This window comes from Hirundo rustica, chromosome 10, assembly GCF_015227805.2.
Source record: "Hirundo rustica isolate bHirRus1 chromosome 10, bHirRus1.pri.v3, whole genome shotgun sequence".
Lineage (NCBI taxonomy): Eukaryota > Metazoa > Chordata > Aves > Passeriformes > Hirundinidae > Hirundo > Hirundo rustica.
The window spans coordinates 16,110,497-16,129,324 of NC_053459.1; the positions used below are offsets into that span (position 1 = coordinate 16,110,497).

General features: G+C 50.0%; 1 protein-coding gene and 1 long non-coding RNA gene across 4 annotated transcripts; one reads left to right on the forward strand and one right to left on the reverse strand.

Annotated features, from left to right (window-relative positions):
• The first annotated feature begins 1,172 nt into the window (after window positions 1-1,172).
• TFRC (transferrin receptor) lies at window positions 1,173-17,663 on the forward strand. 3 transcript variants are annotated; one of them, XM_040073718.1, is made up of 19 exons: window positions 1,173-1,288; window positions 2,896-2,966; window positions 4,933-5,146; window positions 5,723-5,942; window positions 6,143-6,286; window positions 6,996-7,092; window positions 7,449-7,571; window positions 8,792-8,887; window positions 9,029-9,168; window positions 9,548-9,717; window positions 10,028-10,147; window positions 10,741-10,826; window positions 10,926-10,989; window positions 11,323-11,390; window positions 11,755-11,819; window positions 12,193-12,274; window positions 13,203-13,427; window positions 13,897-14,037; window positions 14,318-17,663. In XM_040073718.1, exons 2-19 carry the CDS (start codon window positions 2,934-2,936, stop codon window positions 14,558-14,560), a joined length of 2,331 nt encoding a protein of 776 aa, XP_039929652.1. In that variant the 5' UTR covers window positions 1,173-1,288; window positions 2,896-2,933; the 3' UTR covers window positions 14,561-17,663. The 3 variants fall into 3 exon arrangements, with proteins under 3 accessions (XP_039929652.1, XP_039929654.1, XP_039929653.1); XM_040073720.1 differs by having other exon boundaries at window positions 1,208-1,288; window positions 6,999-7,092; XM_040073719.2 differs by lacking the exon at window positions 1,173-1,288 and adding an exon at window positions 1,829-1,848.
• Window positions 1,717-18,775, reverse strand: LOC120756928 (uncharacterized). Its single transcript, XR_005702310.2, has 3 exons — window positions 18,651-18,775; window positions 17,669-17,853; window positions 1,717-3,015 (listed from the first exon to the last, which is right to left on the reverse strand). It is a non-coding gene; the product is annotated as an uncharacterized LOC120756928 (long non-coding RNA).
• Window positions 18,776-18,828: the final 53 nt, after the last annotated feature.

Sequence of the window (18,828 nt, forward strand, 5' to 3'; positions counted from 1 at the left end):
ATTTCAGGTCTAGTTAATCCCCCTTTTATCAGCACAGGAATGTATTGCTTTTCACCAAACATAATCCTCTTTTGCAATCATGTGTTTTGCCAAACTACAAACTTTCTGCTCCCATCCTTCTTTCCTGGGAGAGGATTTGAGGCAATAATCCAGGCCTACTGATTTATTTTTCTAATGAGCAAGGGACAAATGAGCACAGTACTGCAGAACACGTGCGCACACGATCCTTGAAGCATTCCCTGAGCTGAAGAACTGAGGCTGGAAGCAGTGACCTTCTCTCATGGTGGGCCACAGGCAGTCTGTGTCCTGATGTGGGTTGTCCATACTTCTTGTGTTTAGGGGCTGGAAGTCATAATACTTGCCACACTTCCTATCATACAAATAAAACAGCAATCTGTGCAGCACAACACAAAAGAAAGGTACCTCAGGTGTCTCTGCACATTCAGATCTAAAAAGACAGCCCTGAGCACGTGTGGCTTCCTGGGACCTGAGGATGCTGAGAGCTAGAGCAAGTCCTTTGTCTGGTTTGTATCACCCACGGAAGAAAATATTTTTCCTGCCCTCATCCCTCAAAATGCTGAGAGGGTGGGAATGCTGAATTTGTGACCCACTCCTACTGTGGTACAGGCATGCCTTCCCACAAAGAGCTGTAAACCTCATCTCCCTTCCCACTTCCCCCTTCCTGTGGGGAAGCTGGGACTAGGTGTGCACCCAGTGAAACACATGCCACTTGGCAAGTGGCTCCTCCATCGTACCAAGGGCACCTAAAGGCAACTCGTAAAGCATGCAGCTTCATTCTTTATAAAGGAAGTAGGACTAGTGAGGAGGGGACCAGTCTTCAATCATGCCTACAGTGAGAGGATTATAGGAAATGGCCTTTAGCTGAGCTGGAAGATGCAGATGAGGTCTTAGAAAGGTGCTTTTCACTGTTAGGGTGGTCAGGCACTGGAGCAGGTTTCATAGAGAGGCGATGGAGTCATGATCCGTGGAAGTGCTTAAAAGGCGCCCGGATCTGGTGCTGGATCACAAGGTTTAGTGGTTACAGCGGTGGGGCTGGGTTGATGGATGGGCCGGATGACCTTGGTGGTCTCTTCTATGATTCTGTGCTTCCTTAGGCTCCCTCTCCGCAGCAAGGCCAGGTAGGACCCTCAGCAGCGCCCAGCCCCAGGGACGTGCCCAGCAGATCAGGGAGGCGGGGCCGGGCTGGGCGGAGATGGGCCGGGCCAAAGGGATCCCCCGCGGAGGCACTAGGCGGTGGAGCTTAGCGCGGCGGCGGAGCGGCTGCCGGGTGAGCAGAGCGGGGCCGCGGCACGGGCGGGAGCGGAAGGCCGGAGGCAGGGAGGGAGGGAAAGTCGGAGGGAGGGAGGCAGGGAGGGAGGGAAGGCCGGAGGGAGGGAGGCGCGGCGGCGGCGCCGGAGGAGCGGCGGCGGGCTCAGGGGCCCTGGCGGCGCGCTCAGGGGCCCTGGCGGCGCACGCGGCTTCTGCTCATGCCGCAGCGGCTCTGACCTTGATGGGAGCGCGGCCTCGCCGCCGCCCGGCCCTGCACGTCTCCCAGGGCGGGCACGGGCCTCACGGGGCTCACGGAGCTCACGGGGCTCACGGGCCTCACGGGGCTCACGGAGCTCACGGAGCTCACGGGGCTCATGGGGCCGACGTGCCCGCGGCCCGCACCCTATCGCCCGCGCCGCTTATCTGGCGGTCCGCAGCTGGGCCCTGGTGGAGATACCGCGGCCGCCCAGCCCCGCTCGCTTTTCTGTCTTTTCTTCTCTTCGCCTTGTTTCTGAAAGATTGGGGCTTGGCTGGAGGGGCTCGGGGAGGCATCGCGCACCCGGTCAGCATCCCTACCAGGTGCGATGCCCGCAGGCCCTTTGTGTTTTCCCTGCGTCTTTCCGGGTTTCCTTTTAGCGGAGCCTCCACGTGCTCAGTCCACTCGTGCCTCCGGTGGGAGCCCGCGGCCTCAGGCTGTCACTTGGGAAAGGCTTCTCGCATGTGTCGGGGTTTCGTCCCCAGGTGTTCTTGCCCAGAATGAAAGGTGAAATAAGCAGTGGCCGCTGTTGACCTTTGGTCTCCAAACAGAACCTTGCAGAGCTCCCAGGTGTAGAGCTGATCTACGTGCACCTGAAGGCCAGAGCCAATTCTTAGTAAGCGCTGCTTAAGGGCATACTCAGGTTGCTTGCTCCCAACCTCAGCACCGGTCTAGTCACTCACTAAATGGCAAACCTTTTTCAAGAAGAAATGGAGAAGTAAATCAGTTACAATTTACCTTTCAGATATGTTTGCTGTTTACAGAGAACTTAGAATTTTAAAAGTTGCTGCAATGATTTTGGAGAGATACTCTTAGTGATTTTCAGAGGCTTTTCAAAACAGAAATTGCCTTCATCAAGTTGTAGAGAACATAACCATCTAGGAGGGATGTTCCTCTTAGAAGTGTTTTGTTGGGGTTGGAGTGTGTGCTGCTTTGCCTTATGGCCTTGTGACTCTTCTCTCTTCCAGCTGGACTATTCCTGTCATTGAGACAGACCCCAGGAACCTTAGATATCTAGAGTCCATTGTCACAGCTGAGTAAATGCCTTTTGCCAGCACTCCCTGAATGGAGATGTCCCCACCATTAATGAGACCCTTGGCTGAGCTTAGCCATTGGAGACTGTATTCTTCATTTATACACCTGTCACTGAGCCCAGAGTTGAGCAGAAAGACTCGATGTGTTCACTGGAGGTTATAATTGCCATGGGAACTTTTAGATTGTGTTCAGGATTCATGCAGATTCGCTAATGTAGTGACTTACATTGAAGTACGCACAGAAGATTCACGGGCAAGCAGTGCACTGATGCTCAGGTGTGTAATGTCGCAGCAAAGGAACAGTCTAACCTGACTTGTTACATTCTGAACTTATAGGGCTTTGGTGAAGTTGGTTTGCGTTTGTCCAGAAGGAAATGGACCATGCCAGAGCAGCAATCTCTAACTTGGTAAGACACAGTATCCCAGTGCTGTTTGTCTCTTGGTGGGCTGATAATACTGCAGAAGAAATACACAGATGTTATTGAACATGGGACTGTATCATATTTGTTTTATATTTTTTCATGTAGTTCGTTATCTTATTTGAACATACATGGATTGCAGAATTGAGTATAGCTATCCTGTGTAACAGGTGGATGTGTGGCGCAGGATGGAACTGTGTGAAAGACATTTGATGACTTGTGAGCTACGTTTATTTAAAAAAGTATTGCTGCTTATCAGTATTTGAGAAAATGATGAATCCAAAGCAGCGTTAGGTGCTGCTGTGTGGGTGGTGAGCCAAATGTCCCTGGAAGTAGCTGCCCATGATAAGGGAGTATCTCAAGCGGTTCGGTGCTGGTGGGGTTGTCATTAACTGCTATCGTGTTTTGGATCTCTGAGAGCTGGTAAAAAGGGGGGCCGGGCAGTTGCAGAAGAAAGTTCTGCTGAGGAAGCCGTTCAGACGCCTACCGGGACAATCAACATGTGTTCTATTGTTACTTGGGGGGGAGGGGAATTCAGCCACAAGTCCAGCTTTAGAAAGCAACCTGTGCTTGAAACTAATGTGCAGGAGGAGATACTTCTGAACTTGCTCAGCCAAGCCTGCCGGTCCTAGAGAGTTTAGATTGTGAAATGACCTGAGGCTAGGACTGCAAGTCTGGTGGTTTGGTCTCTGAACAAGAATGGAGGATATGTGGGGTTGGGGCATGTCCTCTGTTAGGACATGCCTCAAGTGTGAGGGAAGCCAAGCTGTGGAGCAGCTGAGCAGTGTTAGGACAGACTGCAGTGTTGCCCTTTCTGAAATATGAGCAGGCAGCCACTTCATTGTGGGTAGGGTCAGAGTGAAACTGCAGGTCTGAAGTCACATTGGTTTCTTTTGCCCAAGCAAGCAGATATCTGGTCTCTTCACTTCTAGCTCTGACATGTAGTTTGAGAGTGAGCTGAGAGCTGTGGATGAGCTGCTGAGGTTGTAGCAAGGCTTAGGTGCTTGGTACCAGCTGTTTCTCCAGTACAGAGGAGAGTGCTGCTCCCAAAGCTATTCCTTAGGCCTTTTAGCCAGTCTCACTCTACTCCCCAGCACAACCATGGCTGCAGGTAATTTCAGCATCTCTAATGGAAGCTGAGTGGTTCAGCCAGTGCCTGGCTATGCCTGGAATTGAGTTAATCTGAGCAGCTGCCTTGTGCATGGGCTGCTGTTCTGTGGGGGGGCTGGGCTGTGCCTTGCATCTGTTTAGAAAAGTGGGCTCCAGACTGGAAACTCTGCTTGTGCACTGGTAAAATCCTGTTAAACAGTGCCAGTTGTTTGTGGGTGCAAGAGGTGTAGCCTCAGCTTTCATGTTAGTTGAGGCAGCATAATGCCCATGGGTCAACTCTCTTCAACCTAGCTGCTTTGTAATACTACCATATGTGTAATAGTGTAATTTAAGGGTAGCCTTAAGGCAGTTTAATACAAAATTATCCGGGTGCTGCATGAGAGTATTTACATCAAAGTGGATGTAGCTCAAAGGCACAGCCATGGACAGTTGCTTTCCCTTTCCTCTGTCTTCATCAAAGTGTAAACTGTACACGTTCAAGTCCGATCTGTGCTCTGCTGATTAAGACCAGGAGTTTCTGCTTGAATCAGTCTCAGCCGCGGGGTCACGTGGGAAATGCCGATGCCATTGGCTCCTTCATATCTGTAACAGACTCCAGGCTAGACTCAGCTCAGTGTGGCTCCAAACCTGTGCAGGGTAAATGGAATCTAAATAGACTCTGGAGACCCTGAGTGGGTCTGAGTCTTAACTGTGTTTAAAGCATCCAGCTTGGCTTACTGACAGACCAAATGCTCGCTGCACTGGAGCAGCTAGAGATGGACCAGCAGTGTTTGGGTTGGAGCACAGGTGCAGCTGGCTGCATGGACTGTAGGCTCTTCCTTCACATGACTGCCTTTCCACACAGTTTGGTGGTGAGCCAGCATCATACACACGCTTCAGCATTGCCCGGCAAACGGATGGAGACAACAGCCACGTGGAGATGAAGCTGGCTGCTGATGAGGATGAAGGAGGGGAAATTGGGAGACCAGAGCACCTGCATGCCAGCATGCCTCCTCCACGGAGGAATGGCAAGAACCTCTGCTTCATAATCATGGCAGCTGTCCTCCTCCTTTTGATTGGTAAGGAAGGGTGGGAGGCAGCTGCTTGAAGTGGACTCCAGTATTGAATGTGATGCGAGGTTGTTAAATTTGAATCTATATTGTTTTGGGAGATAATTCAACAACTGGGATCCAGGCCACAGCCTCTTGTCACTAAGTATGTCTAGCTCATCATTAGCACAAAGAACTGTGGAGTTTGACAGTGTAACTGTGACAGCCAAAGGGGAAACTGGTTCATGTCGAAGTTTTGGTTTTCCCTCCATTAAATCCTAACACTTCTGTTGAGATGTGGGTCAACAGATGAGTAAAGTCTTTGGTACTTGTCTCTTGGGGTTTTAACAATGCCATTGGCCTAAAGTGAGCATGCTCCTTCCCAAAGTGGTGCTGAAGGAACTCTGCCAAGCGCAAGATCAGATTTACAGTGCCCCTTAAAACATGCCAGCTCAGGCAAAATGTCAGGCTGTGTATTTCTGCCTGTCCTTGGGTAAGCCAGCTCATCAAAAATGGTGAGAGCAGAGATGCATCTCAAGTCTGAAGCCATGTGGTGGGGTTCAGTCATCTTTCTGCAGTACAAAGAAACACCTGTTCTGTCCACAGGGTTCCTGATCGGCTACTTGAGTTATCGTGGACGAATGCAGAGGGTTAACAGGTGTCTGGAGGGAAGTGGCAACTGTGAGATGACTCCTACTGCGTCCTACTTCTCAGATGATGGAACGGAGGAAGAAGAGGTTCCCGGACCACGTATCTTAAACTGGCCTGACCTCAGAAACATGTTGTCAGCTAGACTGTCAACTACACGTCTTGAGACCAACCTGAGGTAACAGGTCCAGAAAGTTTAGTTTATCTAGAGCTTTGAGAGAGGCACAGCCTGTGAGCGGAACTTGAGCTCCTTTGGAGAATAAGGGCCTCACAGGTGATATAGGGTGGCGTGTTTTAAACTCAGGCTTAAATGGCTTTGCAGGCTGCAGTGCAACCTGGTGCTGTACCCTAAGCTGTGTGTATACCTGTTACCTACAGGCAAAGAGAAGGTAAGGATTCTTTTGAAGCTGGCAAGGCTGAAGATGTGAACACTGCCAACTACATTCATGACCAGTTCATCAGCTTCCGCTTGGATGACGTGTGGAACGACGAGCACTACGTTAGGCTGCAGGATAAAGGCAGGTACGTTAATGAAGGGATGCACATCTCGTCCATACAGCGTGGATACCTGTAATCTTGAGGAAATCCGTAATAGCCACTTAAAATGATGTGAAAACTGTGAGCCAGTTACCAGTCTCCAAAGTCAACCTAGCCAAGCAATAGCTGTTCCTGCCTCTTCTCAGGCTTGCTAAAACCGGAGGGTCTGGTAGCAGCATTCTGGATCATTCCTGGGGCAGCTGTTTCTTCTAAGTATGCTTAGGAAGTGGAGAGAGAAAAAACGTGAGTGAAAACTGGGCTGAAAGGCGGATTCCCTGTGTCTAAAGCTGCTGGCACAGGCAACTCTGTCTTGTCACCCAGACAGGGCTGCACACCTGGCAGTGGCTCCTCCACTAGCTCAGGAAGGTGCCAACAGGTATTGTGTTGTCTGACAGCTCACACCTTTGTGTCTTACTTGCCCCTTTTTGTCAGAGTAAATGAGTTTGCTTAGCTTCTCTTAGGAGGTGACTGCTTTCTGCTACTTGTCCTAGAAATCAGCTTTCGTTAATGTCTCTGACCAGCTCCAAGATTTTTTGCACTGAAGTACTGGGATGAGTCTGCCTGTTTCAGGCTCCTTTGACTTGATCAGAATTGTTAGAGCACAGACTGAATACAGTCAATACTAACTCCAAATACTGAGGTAGTTAAATTCCTGTGTGAAAGAGTATAAATGCTGTCTCTCCGTGTTTAACAGTAGCAAGAACCAAGTGTTCATTATGGAAGACAGTCAAGAAGATTTGGTGGAGAGTCCTGATGCATATGTGGCATACAGCAAGAGCGGCACAGTTACTGTAAGTGACTCCAGGAGGATCCTGTAAATGTGTCTGAACATGTCAAAAATAAGTCCCTTTAAGATATAGAGTGTATAAAGTCCTCCCCAGTTAAGAGAGCTGGGCAGGGTGATCCGAGTGGGGAGAGGAATGGGCCCATGCAGTATTCTTATTGCAGCAAGATGCAATTCCTGCTGGAATCCAGACAGGAACCTTGGCAGAAGTGCTGCTCCAACAGGCATCGCACTGGATCAGTTTACATTGCTGAGTTCAGCTCCCTGCTGTTAACAGAAGTCACTGTTACCGTGACTCTAGGCTGGTTCGGGTATCTTACTCACTTAGGACTGCTGCACTCCTAACCAGTGTTTCTACTGTAGGGCAAACCCATCTATGTGAACTATGGACGGAAAGAGGATTTTCAGAAGATACGAAATATGCGCATTCCAATGAATGACTCTATCATCATCTTCAGAGCTGGAAAAATAACCCTTGCTGAGAAGGTAAGCAGTGTCTGTCCCAAAGCCTGGCTAGACTTGGCAACAGGAAGCTATGCTTCCTTCTCTTTGAGGCATAGAGGTATGTCTTTCTTCAGGTCTGTAGAACTCATGCGTAGGATCGTTGTGCAGGCCTGGTCTTGCTTGTTTGCACTAAGGCTCCACGTGCAGGTCTGGACACTGAGGCTGAGCAGAGCTTGTTACTGTTCATGGTGCCATTCTTCTTGGCCTCGGGCAGTTTGCTGGAACAACCAGGCCTCTGGAGTGGTGGGGCTGGGAGGCAGCCTGGGAGCAGAGCTGGCTAATATCACTAGATACAGCCATAAGGCTGCTAGGAGCTGGACAGTCCTGCCTCCAGGACACCTCTTGCTGCTGTAGTACTTTTACCTCTTGCTGTTTTGTACTTTTCAAAGCTTGGCTGCAGCGTGTCACTTGGGCCCTTGCTGACTGTTCCCTTGGACCACGTGGCAGTGCTGGCACCGTGTGTCTTGCTGGTGGCCTCGCTTGCTGCTGTAGAGTTCCCTCTGTAGAGAATAGAACCAAATAGCCAAGCAGCCTAAAAGATCCAAGTGTTTCTCTAAGCAAGCCTGTTCCATATCTGCCCCAGAGCTGCACTCAGATGGGTGCTCCTGGCGGGGCTGGGGCACAGGACCCTTTGGAGTTGGACTCAGCCTGTCTGCAGGCATCTGACACAGGCAGTGCTGCAGAGTGCTTCCAAAAAAACGTGGTCACTGGTTCTCCAATCCCATTCCCACTTTTCGAAAAGGTGTCTAGCCTTACGAGAGTGTACCAGTGGCATCCCAGAGCTAGGTTGTAGATGTGTTAAACAGGGACCTGGCTGGTCCACTCTGCTCCATTTTCTGTGTGAAGATGAGCCTCCAGTCTTGAGATTAACCTCATCTTGGGAAGACAGATGGAGCATAATCAAAATTAAATAATACTAAATTTTAAGCTGCTCCAAGGAGCAAGTATGAGCTGAAAGAATCATGGACTGAGGCACTGCAGTGTGTCCTAACTGCTCAAAAGGATGTTAGACTCAGTTTGCCCGGAGTAGGGCTCAGCTGCTGGGATTTAGCTGCTTCGTGTATCTCTCAGGTAAGCTGTTAAAATCTGTTGTGGAGTTGGACACCGAGAAGCACAACCCTTTACACCATTACTCCGTGTTCTTGCCTGGACTGTCCTTGCTTGCAGTGCAGATGTGCAGTTAATGTTTCTCTTTGCTGTAGGTTGCAAATGCCAGAAAGGAAGGAGCAGTTGGTGCCCTGATGTTCCCGAGCCCCTCAAATGACAAGAAGGCAGATTCATACGTCCCCTTTGGACATGTGAGTATGTAACTGGTTCCCCTGTGTGCTCTTGGGAGCCTCTCTGGCTGTGGGCTGCAGCCTGGGGCAGTCCTACAGGCTTCTGCCTCAGCAGTGCCCTTGTGTAGATGAAAACTGTTGGACTCCTCTTGCTTTTCACAGGCCCACCTTGGAACTGGAGACCCTTTCACCCCAGGCTTCCCTTCTTTCAACCACACCCAGTTCCCACCAGTGGAATCTTCTGGATTACCTTACATCCCTGTTCAAACCATCTCCAGAGAAGCAGCAGCCAGACTGTTTGGGTAAGTGTTTCCCCTGTCTTGCAGGCTGAGGTGCTGCGGCCTCTTGAAGGAGCGAGGATGGTGTGAGGTGCTGTGAGACAGAGCTCTCTGCTGCTCTCTGCTGTGTGTGGCAGGGAGCATGCTGTGGAGCTGGCTGCAGAAGAGTCACTTGTGTCCATGTCTCATGTCGTAAAGATTGAACTTAATCTAGTGCTGGATTCCTCTTGGCCTCTGCATTCTACCCCTTCCTGCATAATTAGTGGTACAGAACTGCAAACTCTCTCCTAGGCAGGCCCTGAAAAAAGTTGCACCTGCAGTTGCAGATATGCATTTTTCACACAATAGCTAAACGAGGTCAGAGCTGGATAATGAGTTCAAAGGCTCTTCCTTTTTCTCACAGAAAAATGGATGGAGCAAAATGCCTTGAGGAGTGGGAATCTCGTATCATGGGATGTAAGGTGGCAGTGAGCAGCAACAGCAAGATGACAGTGAAACTGACTGTGAACAATGTTATGGTGGATAGGAAGATTCTGAACATCTTTGGTGTTATCAAGGGATTTGAAGAACCAGGTAATAGCAGCTGCATTGTGGCTCAGTCTTGAGAGGAACCCTTCCTCTTCTGTGGTCATTGGAATGTGACAGCTGCTCCCAGACAGATGCCAGTTCCTTCTCAGCAGAGCCAAGGCCTTCCCCTGAGGATCAAAGAGAAATCTGAACCGTGCTGCCAGAGGAAGGCTAAATGAAAGCACTCGGTGTGCCAGATTCAGAGATCAGACTGCAGACTCTCTTCCTAGTACAGAAGCTGAAAACTGCTCTTTTCATAAATGGTATTTGCAATCTGAAGCTTGCAACCCAGGTCTTGGTCTTGTCTCCTTTGCAGATCGGTATGTTGTGCTCGGAGCCCAGAGAGACTCCTGGGGGCCAGGAGCAGCCAAGGCTGGTGTTGGCACTGCCATCTTGTTGGAACTCGCCCACGTGATCTCAGACATGGTGAAAAATGGTAAATATTTGTGAACAGAAGCACGAGGGTGCGGGGTGATGCAGGTCCAGCTCCCTGTGTGTTAACACTGGAGAGCCCAGTTGCAAAGCAGTCCTTTAGAAGGTGTAGGGAATCTGACAAAGCTTCCTGAGAAGCTGTTACTTGTCCAGTACAACTTGTCTGCAATGAGCATTCATTTCCAAGGGACTGCCTGCCTGTGTCTGCTATGGCTCAAATGCAGGAGTGTCCTTGGATAACACAGGATGCAAACCTTAAACTTGAGCTGTCTGTTGGACAGCCAGGCCCGAAGTGGGAGAACTCTGAAGTGTCTGGAGCCCTGGGGACTGCATGGTGGCAGATACTGTGAGAACACTTGTCTCCAGGGTTAATTTTGGGCTCAGGCAGCTAAACAAAACAGAGGGGAAATGCAGACAGCATTGTTCTCCCGCACAGTGCTGCAGCATGTGGGGGCAGGGTACGGTGTCTGTGCAATGTGCACATTTCTCTGCAGCAGCGCTGTCTGAGGAGCGGGCAATTCATCATCCCAGGCCCGCAGTGCTAATCTGCATCTCCATGGGGGAAGGGCAGAGATCTCAGTCCCTCTCTATTTACAGATGACTACAGACCACGGCGCAGCATTATCTTTGCTAGCTGGAGTGCGGGAGAGTACGGAGCTGTGGGTGCTACCGAGTGGCTGGAGGTACTGGTTAATTAATAGAGTTCTGCAGGATGACTGTGGATTAAACATCCTGGTGTGGGACTGCTACTGCTCATTATTAAAATACTTGTTCTGTTCTAGGGGTACTCCACCACGCTGCATACCAAAGCCTTCACTTACATCAACCTGGATACTGCAGTCCTGGGTAACCTTCTGCTCTTTGAGTTTCTTGAAATTGGGTGGGACTAGAACAGCTTGAACAGGCATCCCTTAACCTCTAGGAATGGGAGCTGTGCCAACGGTGGCTGGTGGGTGTTTGGCTGAAGATTGGCATGACTCCATTTATTCTCCTGCTGTCATTGAAACTGGGAGGCTGATACAGACTAAGCCACGAGGAGTCAGCCCTGCTAAATCCCAGCAGACTGTCTTGTGTCTCTTGAAGGTCCTTTGGCAACTGTAGCTGTAGATCAGGGGAGGGCAGCTCTAGCAGTAGTGGTTGATTGTGCCAGTATGTCAAATACCCTTTCATTTTCTGCAGGCTCCAAACACATGAAGATTTCTGCGAGCCCATTGCTGTACTCATTGCTGGAGACAATTATGAAGAGGGTGAGTTGAAGCGCCTTGGCTGATCAAAGGTGACTGTGGTTGTAAAGAGGAACTGAGAGCAGACAGAGCTGTGCTGGGTCATTTTGCCCCCTTGACCCCTTCTGAGGAGAAAGTCTTATTTAGGAGAGAAACCTGGGATATTCTGAAAGGCCCTGTCTGAAATCATCTGGGCTCTGGGAATTGCAGTTCACACATGCAGAATCTAAAATCAGCAAATGCCACAGTTCAGTGGCAGATGTGCCAGTGTGGAGGAAGGTCGGGGAGCACCTGACTCTGGCATGTGCACAGCAGTGTAAGCTCCAGGATGAGCCTGGAAGCCAAAGCAGAGGTCAGAACAAGTGCAGTGACTGTCATCTCTGTGCAGGTAAAGGACCCCACAAAGGATTCAAACCTGTACAGAAGAGCTGGCACTGACTGGATAAAGAGAGTGTAAGTATTGTCATCCACCTCTTTGGGAAAGTAGATCTCCATAAAGGAGCAAACAGTATGGATTCTGCCGGGGTGTCATGCTGCTGTCTGTGGTGGGCTCTGCCTTCTGATGTGGGGTCAGGCAAAGGTTAGGACAGCACTAACTGTGCTGCCCCAAGCTGGCTTAGGCAGCCCAACACCTTCCTGCAGGACAGGAACAGCCTTGTACCAAGTCCAGTGGCAGGGAATGGACAAGTAGGACCAGGGATTTGTTTGGGATTCCTTCAGTCTTGTCCAGAGTTCTGCTGGCTCAGAGCTTCAATTGTAGAGCTTGTAGCTTTTCTCCTGGGGTGCCCAAACCAGTTGGTAACTACTCGGTGCTTATCTTCTGCAGCATTCCCCTTGACCTGGATAATGCAGCGTTCCCTTTTCTGGCCTACTCAGGGATCCCAGTGGTTTCCTTTGGTTTCTACGATGTAAGTACTGTGTGCTTGCCTGGTGTGCTCATTCCATGCAGAGTGCTGTAAGGATTTCTGCTCTCCAGGATGGCAGAGCAAAAGGTGCTGTCCAAGCTCAAGGTCTTTGCAAGAGCTTCTCAGAGGGAGGAGGTGCAGCCTCTGCACCTGGTAGTTGTGGCAGTACTTGATGTCAAGACTGCTCCAGGGACAAGGCTGGCCTACAGTTTCTGTTCCAAACTAGTGAATTCTTCCAGGTTTTTGGGGAGAGGGGTCACTTGCTTTTTTGGCAACTCAAATGTCAATGAATCAGAAGCTAAAAGCAATAGAAAGATGTCAAGCTGTTGCTGCATCAGTGAAAGGCTCTTCTGCAGCCTGCTGGTCAGCAAGCAGAGGGCATTGTGGAAGTCATATCATTGAACAGAGCAAGTACTTACCTCAAACTGTTCTGGTCTGCTGCTACAGCTTGGGGTAACATCAGCCCAACAGCCTGCCCTGTTACTACAAGTGTGCAGCTGGGAACCTTAGTGATAGCAGCTCCCTCTCCTAGGAGTGCTTGGGGTTTGTTAGTGTCAAACTTGTTTCACAAAAACACTTGAGTTATCCAGACAGGAAGGGTTGAAGGGTGCTGCAAGCACATACCAGACCAGGTGGTGAGATTTGCCCACCTGCACTTCTGCAGTGACCTCTGAGAGGATAAAGGTCTCTATGTCTTTGGGTTTAAATAACAAGCAGAACATCCTGCTGGTCACTGGAAGCTGTCAGGGATGACATACAAGAGCTCCATTCCCTTCCCAGTGCTTTGGAGTTTTTGCCACTTGAGTCTTCGCTCCTTAGCAGCACAGGGAGATGGGATGTGGTGGAGGTAACAAGTAACCTGCGGTGGGGGCTGACAAAAATCTAACTGGAAAAGCATTCTTGGCTAATTTCAACACTTCCTTTCCTGCAGGAAGATGATGAATATTCCTCTTTGGGCACTACTGAGGATACTTTGGCTAACCTGAAAGAGAGGACTAGCATGTTGTATCCTCTCATGCATACTGTTGCAGAAGTTGCTGGACAAGTAGCTCTCAGGCTGACCCATGACCATGAGCTCTTCCTGGACTTAGATGGATACACTGAGGAACTGTTATCATTCCAGGAGAAACTCTGGCGCTTCGACTCCAGTGTGAAGGTTAGAAGGACTCTGATTTCACCAAACCCCTGATGCGCATGGGGCCATGTGCTAATAAGGCCCCGTGCCGGTTGGTACAGCAGGATGGACACCTTTCCCCTTTAGACATAAAAAGGGTCGCAAAGTGCGACCAGAATCGATTTTCCTTATGGAGCACTGCAGGCAGAGTAGCTGTGGCAGACAGATTTAGCTGATCTGGAGGTTGTGAGCTCTTGAGGAAATGGATGTGAACAGTTTCATTTCTGGTTATCATTCACAGTGTAGTGCAGTTTTGCATCTCATTTAAACCTCTGCTGAAAATCGACAAGAAACTTGTGGGTAGGGAGTGAACTCAGAAGAGCCTGCCAGGAACTTGTTCTGCTACTTGGCTAAACTGCCAGAAAAAAAAACACAAAAAACCAACACTTTCTTTTGGTAAGAGAGCAGCAAAAGAAGAAAATCAGGTTTGCTAACAGCTCTTCCCTTGCAGGCATTGGGGCTGACCTTGAACTGGCTGTATTTTGCCCGTGGAGACTTCCAGCGAGCTGCAGATGCACTGAGAAGAGACATTGCAAACAGTGACAGGGAAAACAGGATTGTCCGCAGAGCCCTGAATGACAGAATGATGAAGGTGGGTATCTTCAACTGGTTTTTCTTCCTTCACAAAGGAAAAGAGTTCTGGCTGGGATGGGCCTTTCCCTAAGGGGCCACAGGCACTGTGCAGACTGGTGTCTCTTCCACTTGCTTAGTGGCAACATGATGGCTTGCTCACGAGAGAGGGTCTGGCCCTTGCAGAGCTGCTGTGGGAAAGGGCTGAGCGGGGATCAGAGGTTGACAGATGTGTTGGAACAGGTAAGGAAAGAAAAACCTGGGAGGTGAGAGTATAACCCTCAATTTGCACCTCTGCTCAGGTGGAATACGACTTCCTCTCCCCATACCTCTCGCCAAAAGATATTCCCTTCCGCCACATCTTCTTCGGCAAAGGCAGCCACACCCTGCAGAGTCTGCTGGAGAACCTGGAGCAGCTGGGAGCCAACAGGACCAGCGTGGATGTGAAGGACCTGAAAGAGCAGCTGGCCCTGGCGACCTGGACCATTAAAGGGGCTGCCAATGCTTTAGTGGGTGATATCTGGAATACAGACAATGAAATCTAGACACAGCAAACACCTGGATTACCCATCTAAGGTACAGGAGAGCCGTGTGCTCTCACGGGGAGCACAGCTTCCTTCCTGGCCCCAGCCCCAACAGAGGGCCTTGCTGTGTAGATCTAGTTCCACCTGTAGCAACACACACAAACTCCCTGTACCTCAGATTAGGCACTGGCATGATTTTTAAATGGCAGCTTCTTGCAGACTTTCAGTACCTTATATATTGTGAAACCTAACCAAAACCCCCTGAAACCTTAGTGAAACCCACTCCCTAACATGGCATTACTTTCCTGTAGATATTCTGGCAACAAAACGTTTTTGACCAAAGTTGAGCATAAAATTTAAATCTCACCTTGACAAATTCACAGGAGGCAGTTTTAAAGCAGTACTAAGATTACCATGAAGTCTCTTCTGACCAGGCTCCCTCCTAACTACAGTCCAAACTGGTCATGTACAGCTGCTTATGGGGTTTCCTGCCTCCAGTGTACTTAAAAACTAAGAGCTCAGGTGTTTCCTGAACTGGTACCTTGAGTGGGGAGGTACCTCATCTATTCAGGCTTTTAATTGTTGGCCACCTAAACCTAATGACAAAACAGGGAATGGATTCCTCTGAACACTTGTAATGAGGATCCCTTTTCTGGCAGGAAACCGCAAAGAGCTGCAGTTCAAAAATTAAACAATGTAGTAATAGCCCCCAAGTGCTGGATTATGAGCAAGCTCTGAAGTGCCCGGCCTGCCTTTACTCAACAGCAGGGTCCCAGTGACATCTTGCAGCCTTGCTTCTGCCGAGGCAGGTATCAATACCCACAGAAAATGACCCAAAGATTATCCAAAGTCCCCTCAATATCCTCAGCTGGCACCTCAGCGAGTCCTGCAGCACTGAGAAATGGCTTTAGACTGGCACTTCAGACCTTGCTGCTCAGGGGCCTTGTGTGAAATCAAGTCTCTTGCTGGCCAAACCCTGTTTGACTGATGTCACTTTGCAGGTTGGCTTTTGTTTGGCACTGAGATATTTATTTCTTTATTTATTTATCAGTGACAGTGTTCACTATAAATGGTGTGTTTTTTTATAGAAGATAATTATCGGAAGCAGTGCCTTCCATAATTATGACAGTTATACTGTCGTTTTTGAATAAAGCAGCATCTGCTATTACAATCAAACATGATACTGGAACTTTGCATTTAAAATAATCAGAACAAGCCCCTCAAAAAGTTTTGGAAAACTAGCAGTTAAGCTTTCTGTGGCAAAAACACCCCTCTGGAAGAAACTGGCAAACCTGGTAATGAGTCTCCAGGTTGCACTCCAAAATAATCCTTGAAATGCTGAAAACCTGGGTGGAAATTTCAATACTAGAGATTTGTCTTCCTTGCAGGGTCTGTGCCCCTCTGAGGGCTTTCAGACTTCTTCCTGCTCCCCTTTCTGGATGCTGTGTGCTCTCACAGGGAGCACAGCTTCCTTCCTGGCCCTGGTCCCAGCAAGAGGGCCTTGCTGTGTAGCCCTAGTTCCACGTGTGGCAACACACATAAACTCCCTGCGCCTCAGATTAGGCATTGGCACGATTTTTAAATGGCAGCTTCCTGCAAACTTCCAGTACCTTATGTATCATGAAACCTAACTGACATTATCGGGGGCAGTGTCTCCCATAATGTGTAAAGAACAAGGTAGTTTTTGCCTACCACAGTGTTATATCGGAGGCAGTGACCTCCATATGTTGCACTATGGGTGTACTTAATTATCGGGGACAGTGTTTCCCATAATTGTTCTATGCTTATCACGCAACGTCATCTGCGAAGCTTGATGGTTAGTATCTAACATGGATTAATTTCCTGCAGTTCTATTTTTTCACTCTCCCGTGGTGATGCAGATACAAACTTCAGTCTGTTATGTACATCCTTACTCTCCCTTCTCCATAGGCTGAACTGTTTCAAATAGCTGTGCTGTCTTGAATTGGCTTCCTGCCTCCAGTCATGGGAGCGGTGCTTGAGTGTTTAGTGGTAACTAGGCTAGTTAGACTGTGTGTTCTGTGGTGTAGTAAGCTTTATTCAAATCAGTAAAGATTTGAGACAAAGACTTGAGGAGTTAAAGCTGAATGTAGGGCTTGGGGCTGACGGCTGTCCGGAGGGCTCTGGTCACTGCTCTGGGTGGGTGTGTGTAACACTTTGAGAGGCTGGCCTGCCGTTGCACTGGGAGGGTGCTGCTTTGTGTGCATGGGCTGCTCACTCTCCAGTTCTCATTGGAAATTCCAATCCTGCCCCCTTGGGTGTTGCATGGAGGGAGGAAAATCGGTGGCAGTTTTCTAATGGTGCCGCTCTGCTGTGTGACCTGAAGCTGAGCACTGCTGATGTGTGACACCTGCTAAACTGTGCTGCCTGTTCCCAGCCCTGTACTTTGTGTGACACCTGCTAAACTGTGCTGCCTGTTCCCAGCCCTGTACTTTGCAGTTTGATCTGGCATTTAAACCTAACCTGCACCTTAGTTTTAACCTAAACTCTGCAGTTTGATCTGGCATTTAAACCTCACCTGAGCGAGTGACCTGAGCCCCAGGAGTAATCCTTGGGGGAAAGAACACTGTTCAGCTGGAGCTCCACAAGGAGTGGGCAGGGACTGGCCCCCAGCCTAGTTCTGAGCTCAGTGCTCACTAGTTTGGAGGGCTGGATTTTCATCTGTCTCTAGAAACCTGATGCCCAGGCTTGTGCAACTTTTTGCTGTTCCTTAACTTCTCTTAACTCTTTAACTTCCTACAGCCCCATCTGTGTTAGTGTTTCCTAGTGACATTTCTCTGGATGGCATCTAAGAGTTGCTGTCTGGGAGTCCACACTGTGGTGTTTGCATGCATCTTGATGTCAGACTTAATCTTGTGCTTTATATCCAGCAGAGAGAGACAAAAGACAAAGCTTGTCTCCTGGCTAGGCAGCACAGCTGTGACTACTGGGATGTTGGGATGCCTTGCTCAGTGCTGGCATCTGACTGCTGTGGGGTACTAAACTGTTTCTGGATTATCTGCTGTTTGCTGGAATAAAGTATTTTTGAAGCTTGAACACTCAGCTTCTCACGTGGAGTTTGGGATTACCTGTTGTCTGTTTTAATAAAGATTTTGAAGCTTGAATACTCACCTTCCCTTGTGACTTCTTGCAAAGCCATGATGCTGTTGTGGCGTTGTGGCCATGGCTGAGCTTGGGCAGCTGGAGGGAGGCTGTTGTCCTGTTTCCATCAGGGCTGGTATGTAGCAGCTCCAGAACCACTTATTTGACGTGCAGAATCAACTCTGAAGAACTTCACAGTGCTGCTCAGCTGGGTCCTGCCTCATCACAGACAACTGGAATAAGGACTCTGGTAATGAGGTGGAGGAGCACAACTGTATGCAAGCCCCCAGACCTCCCTCCTTTCATGTCCTGCTTCCCCCCCTCCATCACAGCATTGACTCTGAAAAGCCTGTGCTGTACCGGTGAACGATGGGAGCAGGATGGAAGGTCAGGTTTCCCCTGGCCGTGGCCTTGCAGGTCTCTGCTGTTGAGAAGGTGGCTGGTTGGGCCTGTGGGTGGCTGTGTCCCAGGAAGCCAGCTGCCTTGTCCCTGCCTTGTCCCTGCCCCTCATCATCCTGGAGGTCCCGTGGGCCAAGGTAGAGATGCAGATGTGGATACTGCTTAGAAGAGCTCTGGGAGGGCAGGGGCTTTCTCCTCAGCCTGCTCACGTGAGACTGCACCTGGATTTGGGGCTCCGCATTTAAATATGTTCAGTTTCTCTCTGCTGTCCTCCCCCCTCCCTCATGTCGGTCTCATCTTCTGCTTTACTAACACCACATCCCCAGAAGTGGCATTATTTGGATGAGTGGCAGGTTCTCCAGGATCCCAGCTCGCACTTTATGGGCTGTCCCGGCATAGCTCTGGTCCCTCCTCTTCCCCCGGGGATGATTTACTTGTTGGAAAGACGTCGTTTCCCGCAGCTCCTGCCCGCGCCTGGCAGGGCTCTCTTCCTGCCCTAACTGTGCGAAGTGTCCCGAGAGGCCGGGCCGGGGCCGCGGGAGCCTTGCTGCGGCCGGGCAGCGCCAGTCCCGCCGGGGCAGAGGGTACGGGGAGCAGCCCCTTTCCAACTCACCCGGGAGCAGGGATTTTGGCAGCGCAGGGCAGCGGATCGGTCCCGGGGCCCGGCGCTGCTCCGCGGTGAGTCCGTCCGTCCCCCGTGCTCATCCATCCGCTCGTCCGTCTGTCCGTCCTCACCCCCGCCGTTACGTAAAGCGGCGGGGCGGCGCCTTTAAGAGCGGGGCCGGGGGCGG